We start from the raw sequence: 7,917 nt of genomic DNA on the forward strand, positions 1-7,917 counted from the left end.
CTACCATCTTACCGCAATCTGTTGATTTATAAGATGCATGGAAGCTCTCCTTCCTTAAACACAAGTTGCCATAAAGGGTGCTCAGTTCATTTCTTCTCTATGAGTTTCATTTTGGTCAGGTCCTTCTGCCTCATCCCACAGGCACTACCCCCTCAAGCCTGTAGGCCTCGGTCCTCTGTGTCTTACCAGGGCATTGCACAAGTCTGATTGCTTAATCCCACTTCCTCCCATCCAACTGTCCCTGACCCCAGTCCTGGAGCATGACGTCTGAGAAATGCTTAGATCAAAGCTGTCCATCCGCCAGTGGGGTTTGGCCATTAACCTTTTGTTTATGCACCTGCTGTGCAACAGAGAGGCACTTCAGATGTTTCCTTGCTAAACAAAGGCAGGTGTTTAAACCCAGCAATATGCTTTATGACTCTGGGCATACTTACTCCACACACCGTTCGACTCTTTTCTCTGCCAGGATTAATGCTGGGATCTTAAACATCACTAATGCCTTATAGACAATCCATTAACATCAGTGTCTCCTAAGTGGCTAGCCATACCATTATTTAAAAAATAGGGATTCCTTCCTAATGCTACAGCTACCAATCCCTTGATTTCCCAAGCACGTAATCCTGGGTATGATCAGCTGTGGAGCATTTTACACTGCTACGTATATTTTACTATATAATGAGCAGCGTGTGTGTGAGCGACATACAGAAAATAGACGGATCTTGCTATTGCACTTACTGCAATGCATGAGCTGATCTGGTGAGACATGAAATGCAGACAGAAATCCGCCTCACTTCTCAAGCTAATTTTAGTCTCTCCCTCTCTTCTCTCTAGCTGCGTGCATATAAAATCACTCGCAGCCTGACAGCGTTCCAGTAACCTGTGCCACGCGCGGAGCGGGATGTGCTTACTAACCATCTGCTTGCATGGCACGGGTTAACTGAGCCTGTGGGATTGTGCTTACCTAAACAAAACCACTGCAGTGAGGGGAAAAACAATGAATGGGTGGAGATGATCAGCCCATGCATTCCAGCTAGTGCAGTCCAGGCAGCAATGACAGCCTGAAGGTTGCAGCAGCACCGGGATCTGCATTCCAAGTGCACAGATCTTACAGTCTGGAGTGATTTTACGTGGAGCTGCTCTTTATTTGCTGAGCCATGGCCAGCAACCAGGCCAGCCTGCAGGACGATCAGAGCAGGCACTGCAAGTTCTTATCCTATATGTTCTACCAGGCTGTGAGAGATCACAAGCCTGTGTGGATGCTGGAAGACATGAGAACTATGGAGTATTTTTACTGGGAGGAAAATGCCAGCCTAAGAACCTACTCACCTTCAGAAGCCCTTCTTTATGCAGTGGTGCATAATCACCTGCCTTACGCTCAGTATCTGCTGTCTCATTTTCCAGAGGAGGCTCTCAAGGTACCTGGGGAACACTTCTGCTATTGCCCATCCTCTGCTCCTCACTTGGCCATGGCGGTCACATACGACAGGAGAGATATCTTGGGGCTGATCATCAAAATTGCACACAAGCTCCCCAGCTTGAACTCCTACATCAATAGGACTGGCTGCTTTCATCTGGAAGACGGGAAAACCCCCTTGCACCTTGCCTGCGAACTGCTGAGGTCAGAGACGGTCCTCATCCTCCTCGGGAACGGTGCTTCGCCCAGGATAGAGGACAGTAAAGGGCTTACCCCGCTGGACGTCATCCTGGAGCAGATGTGGGACTCCAAAGTCAATGTGGCATCAAAGAAGCTCTGCCTCGACTACCTCTTGCTCTTCATGCCCAACCCACAGTTTAAGATGCGGAAAGTTCTGCAGGAGCATCCGGACCACTGGACAGCTTTGTTGGGGGAAGACAAATTCAACAGCCTGGTGGGGAACACACCTGCTTCTTTATATCTGCAAGCTATGCAAACTATTCTCCAGACTCTTCCCCCCTCCCACTTCCCTAAAAGCATCCAGGAACTACCTATACCTCAGGCACTAAAGCCCTTACCATCCTATGGCAAAAAGCTACCGACAAAAAACGTGGTAAATGTTTTTCCTTGACTTTATTCGCTGGGTCTTGGATTTTCAAAGGTGACTTAGGGGAGCTGGTCATTCACCACCCTCTGCATTTTAGTGTGATTTTAGTATTTTAACCTATTAGGCTATGCCGGAAAATCCAATATTTTGTGACAAGGTTTTAAATGTCTTTTCTAATTGATTGCAGGCACGGCACTTTTAAAGGCAAAACCCTTCCTTGTTTTCTGTTCTGTTGTGCATGTGAAGGGTTAACTGTAGTCGAGACTGTGTTATGTTTGGTTCCTTAGCTGTCAGCTGGTATTGGTGTATCTGAATTCTCAATATGATAACTGTATCCTGTGTAATGTACCTGTGTAAAAAGGAACTACGTGCCCAGTGGGATTTTCAAATGGTGTAACTATGGGACTGATCTGCTAGAGCTGGGAGAAATACCATCCCGTACCAACAGGGTTCATACGTCAGGTTTCCTTTCTAACAATGATCCAGCATCATCTAGTAATAACCGAAAAAACCCGTGGCTGATGCTGTAGGGACGCAGAGGCAGTCCCGCAGGGTGCGTGATTTTACTGAGTTGCTTCACAACAGGTCATAGTGTGGAGGGCATGAGTTCAGAGAGGGGCAGTGAGTGTATATTCCAGGGGGTGGGTGGGGATAGAAACCAGCAGAATTGCTACCAGAAAGCATCCTGTCTCACCTAGGAGTGAGGAGGTTAAAGGCAATCCCAGCCCTGATGGCTCTACAGACTTGTTCCGATGGGGAGGGAACCATTTTTCCCTGCTGTCCAGTAAAAAAATGGAAATCAGAGCAGGGCCAGTGACATTACCTCTCCTTGACTTGTGTTTTAGGGCTGAACGTATCTCCACAGCAGACTCAAGCTCACTAACTTCATTTCCCAGCAGGTCTCAGAGCCACTGGCATTTGCTAGTTATCCTAAGCTGGGGTGTGATGTTCTGCTGTTAAAAGTTGTCCCATTGCCAATTAGAGTATTTTTGCCACCCGGGTCCAGACAGAGGGCTTGATCCTGGAAAATACAAAAAGTTCCCACTGACTCCCCTGGGCACTGCAGGCAGGGTGTGTTTGCAGAAAGCAGGGCTGGGGCTGCCCTGCTTTCTGGGGAGCTCTGTGCCTTGCTACCCAGGCAGAGCCCTGTCTGTTCGAGGCACTGGTCCTGCTCTCCTGGCCATGCTCAGCACTAACGGAGCAGTGGCAGGATCTCAAATCCCTTTAGGAGACATCTCTTATTTTGGACCCCAATGTTCTCATCTCTCTGTAAGCACAACCCTCTGCTCTGCTGAAGTAGCATAACCCAGTTCCCTGGATCCGTACTGAACAGCAGTGAAGAAGTCACTCATCTCTTTAAATAAATCCGGAGCTGAAGGCTGTGGGGCACAAACCCCTTTTAGCAAGGCTCTGGCTAAGGAAGGATGCGCGTTCACATCTCAATTGCTCCGTGAGAAAATGTCTCGTGTCTCACGTGGCTAATTCCCTGACTGTGCCAAGGCGGCTGTGCTGGGGCTGCACCCTTTTTCCCATCAGCACAAGGAGAACTTCTGCTCGCATTCCCTGTTTGTGGGTACCTCCGATATGCCAGGACACTGGCAATGCCAGCCACAGTCAGGTGGAGATTTCCTGCAGGGCTGTGCAATGTGCCGGACACAGCCAGCTGGAATGCCCTTTCAGAGACACTAGGATGCTCCTCCCGGACATCCTTTCCCGCATGCCATGGAAGTACCTCGGTGCAGGTGCCGCCAGCGCTGCGGAAGGTGAAGATGCAGGCTTGCTTGTGAGGTGGAGAAAATGTCAGCCCAGTCCTAAAAGTGGCAAGCAGGCCGTGAAGGGGTTAAGCCTTCTCCTGAAATCCCACAGCCCTGGTGCTGCAGTGCCCTTCCACCCCTGTCCCTGGGGACTTGCCTGTCTTTCCTCATCAGTATCTATTCCTCCCTGATCGATGAGGGAGGGCGTGAACGGTGGTGGAGGTATTCAGGGCCGATCTTTGGTGAGGGTTTTGCGGAGAGGCGGCTCACTCGCTTGCTCCGCAGCCTCCGCAGCAGGCGGAGGCTGTCACAGCTTGGGAAGCAAAGCAGAGCCCAAGGCAGATTTGCACTACCAGCTGTGGCTGAGGTGCTGCTGCCAAACCCTGCCGGCTCCCCAGCCCTGGCAGAGCCTCGGAACCCGGAGCTGGAGGCAGAGGACGAAGCAGGCACTCGCTGCCCACGGCTGATGAGAGTGACTAACGAAGAGCAGGGCCCCTATGGCAACCCTGGAGTCTGGAGGAGCAGGGTTGGGTTTGTCCCCAGCAGCAATGCGGTATCTCATCCCGATGTCGGTGGGCGAGAGGCGGAGGAGGCTGGTGATGGATATTATTAGAATAGTAATTAGGGCCCAGGAGCAGAGATCCCAGGGAAGGAGGGAAGGGAAATCATCAACTGTTACTGCACTGGCTTGAAACTATGAGAATTTTGGTGCTATAGTGAGTTTCAGAAAAGACAGGAGGGAGGGGAAGGCTGTTTGACTTACAAATCAAAGGAGGCAGGAAGGGATTCATGGCATTAATGAGGTAATGTTTTCTAATAAGGCTGGGAGCTGTACCCAGAGAGCTGGAGCAACCCACTGGGAGCAAGAGGGTCTAAAATGGTGCAGGGATCTCTTACTCACTGCAATAGTTGTGGATCATTGCAAAGGTCAGGGTTCAGGCACTTCAGGCTTGATGGGTGGATTTGCAGCAGGCAGCAGGATGCTTGTGCGCTCGTGTTTGTCCATGTGGGAGGCCACCCTCTATCCACCAGCCCAGACAGAGGATAAGAGATGGATTCTCAGCAGCTGCTCAAGAAGGTCAAGTTCTGGGGCATATCTGCATCTGGCACCACAATCTTGGAAGAAAGCTGCTGGCCCACTGTTGGCCAACATGCAAAAGCTCTAGTGTGCTTGGCCCAGTGCACAACAGGCATCTACCCATGCTGGAAAGATCACTCCACAGCCCTCTCATTCCTCCTTTTCCTGACCATTTTAACAAGAGATGAAGCACCAGCTGGGCCTCAGCTGCTAAGCCACCATCTGACCTCCATGTGTGGTCCCAGTGGGCCATTAGCATTGTGGTGATGACTCTTTCCATCACCTGTAGCGATAATGACTGCAGGATGAGGCATCTTTCTGCTGGAATAGAGGAATCTTCTCCCTAAACCTGGCTTGCTTATCTTGTGGCGACCTGCCTGTTACTTTGAGATCCCATGTCTTCCTTCTCAGTACAGTGACATTACATCAGATACAGCCAAATCTACCTCAGCTTCGTCTGTGTCGGTTTTCTTCCTTCATTCTTTCCAAGCCAGGTCATTAGGAAAAATAAATTCCAATTATTTTCGACATTTCCTGCAACCTGACAGTCCATAGTCTTGAAAAATCCCTCTGCTTGCACGATAAAAATGTTAGCAACTTTGTTAATCAAAAAGGGTGCTTGGTGCTGTGTCGTGGTGTTTACATTTTGCATATATACATACTGAGTAAGTGTTGCTGTATTTCTGAACTGAGAAAAAGGAATAAAAGCAAGAGAGAAAAGGGAGAGGGTAAAGTCTTTGCTAATCTTTGGATTACAGGTTGTCTCTGCAAGTGGCATCTTTTTAAATTCAATTTTGAGGAGTAGCATTGTAAGGCTGAGTGGTGTGTGTGTGTGTGTGTGTGTGTGTGTGCGCGTGTGTGTGTGACTACGGTTTTGATGAGTATCACTTGAGTGAGCCTGGCGAGTGACTCGGCGCGTGTGTGTGCATGCGTGTGTGCGTGTGTGTGAGTGTGTAAACGTGCACATGTGTGTCTGTGTCTCTGCCTGCCCTCTCCTGGTAAAACCCATAACTGACTGACAGCACTCGCTTACATCAGCAATCGATGCCTTAAGAAAGCAGCGTTTCCGCGAGATAAGCGTGTGTCCCAAGCTCTGTGCTGCCAACAGGTAAGGACATTTCTTCTTCTCTCGTGAAGAGGAAGCAGCTTTGCTCTTGAAATGGGTGTTTTACCGCCGAACACTTACCACAAGGGCTTCTGCTCGCCAACAGCCACAACCATCCAGCAAAGGGTTTGTGATAGCGGCCACGTTACATTCTTGAATCCATTTTTTTTTTTTTTAATAAAAATCTGTTAAATGTGCAACTTTGTCTTTCTTTTCTCTGGGCTGCCAGCGAAGCTCAGCCACCTATGACTTCCTAACCCTACGCTTCTGTCTATTTCTGCAGCACCATTAGCAGGAAGGACAGGCCAGATCCTGAGCTCAGTTACAGCTCTTTACACCTGAAGTAATGCTTTTTAAGTCAGTTGTATCGCTCCCGAGGTTTGTTGGCCTAAAGGAAAACACAAACTGTTTGTGCACTGACATTCTTCAAGGCTCCATAACTCTGACTTCAGCATATAAATAAATGTGACGCTTAATCCCCGAAAACATTTTTTACCTTTTTCATACTTTGAATGTATATAGATATATATTTTCCATCTCTCTAACACTGATGGGCATTTTCTTGTTCCCAGTTCCCTTGGCTTTTTTGGGATCAGCACAACGGTGACAGATGCTGTTGTTCACTGATTAAGACCGAATGTTGCCATGCTCCAGTACAAACGAATGTTCATTGTACGATATGACTTTCTTATAAAGCCATACTTTTGTAATTTCGGTTTCTCTTTTTTAGGGAAAAAAAAATCTTCGATATAATTTTGTTTGTACATTACTCGCTGCATGATTAAACATAAAAAGGTTGTAACATGCTGGGAATAAAATATATATACACACCCTGATATAATTAGGTATATTAGCTGCGAAAATAATTTAATCTGATTGTATTACTGTAATAAACTTGCAATGTAAACTTGATGTGTCTTTTATTAGCCCGATGGTCAAAACCACCCATCAATATCCATTGCTTTCACTTTGGCTCATCTTGGTGTTTGATTATTTCATTCTGACTGCTGAGCCATTACCTTCAAAAATGTGATCTGAGGAAGATAATATTTTCCTTCACTGGCTCGCAATAGCTGGCTGTGCTGCCAGAGGATGACCCCAAGTGATGAGGTGAACCCACATTTCACAGATCTGCTGCAAGGTGGCGATTAATCAGAAGAAGGGGCTCAATAGGGGCGAGTGGTAATTGGTTTTGGAGATTTTCATCTTTTAGGTTTGAGTTCAGCTCATGGCAGCTTATGACAAAGTTGTTTACAGGGAATATAACAGTGCCAGCAGCCTCCTTTCCCTATCCTTTCCAAGGATTTTTTCTGTGAGGAAACATGCCCCGTAAGGCTTCCAGCACTAACTCTGACCGCTCCTGTAGGCTCGGCTGCTGCTGAAGGTCCTCAGGCAGATGTGCACCTTGCACCCGCTGTGCCACCTCCCTTGGGGTAACAATCTACCAGCTTCTGTGCACGAACACAAACCGCCCAGCTCCTCCACTGCCCTGTCAAAAACAGCTACACAAAACATTTCAGATGATGGTATCACAGGGCTTGGACTCCACTGCCAGCTGTACCCACAGATCTCCTCAGTGCACACTAGTACATACAAACTATAACCCAAAGAGTTTGTAATTTAGCTTGTGCTTGCATAATAAGTTAATGGTTTCATGGAAGAATGAAGAGAGGATCATTTTCTTCACTGATGTCACTTTAAAAAGCCTATCTCCTTGCCTTCACAGTGGGAGATGTAGCCCTGAACTACTTCACCTCAAGAATGGTCCCCAGAGATGTAAGTTTTCTGGCTTATTTGCTTCCACCTTTCCTGTATTTGAGAATGAAAAGTTGATTCAATTTCTCTTGTGCCCTGGCAGCTCTGCTGAGGCTGACCATCAGCACACCAGTGAGCAGCTCTGGCAGCTGAGGGAGCCTTGGGCTGATGCATCCCTCAGAGTCAGTCTCATCCAGGTATCAG

General features: G+C 47.9%; 1 protein-coding gene across 1 annotated transcript; it reads left to right on the forward strand.

Moving 5' to 3' along the window:
• The first annotated feature begins 1,154 nt into the window (after positions 1–1,154).
• Positions 1,155–2,045, forward strand: LOC104379212 (ankyrin repeat domain-containing protein 9). Its single transcript, XM_009986431.2, has one exon. The coding sequence runs from the start codon at positions 1,155–1,157 to the stop codon at positions 2,043–2,045; it is 891 nt and encodes a 296-aa protein (XP_009984733.1).
• Positions 2,046–7,917: the final 5,872 nt, after the last annotated feature.

Source organism: Tauraco erythrolophus, chromosome 2 (assembly GCF_009769465.1).
Source record: "Tauraco erythrolophus isolate bTauEry1 chromosome 2, bTauEry1.pri, whole genome shotgun sequence".
Classification (NCBI taxonomy): domain Eukaryota; kingdom Metazoa; phylum Chordata; class Aves; order Musophagiformes; family Musophagidae; genus Tauraco; species Tauraco erythrolophus.

Bases quoted from the DNA above. Each gene is read 5' to 3' on its own strand.
- LOC104379212 (XM_009986431.2), top strand. From the start codon at position 1,155: ATGGCCAGCAACCAGGCCAGCCTGCAGGACGATCAGAGCAGGCACTGC.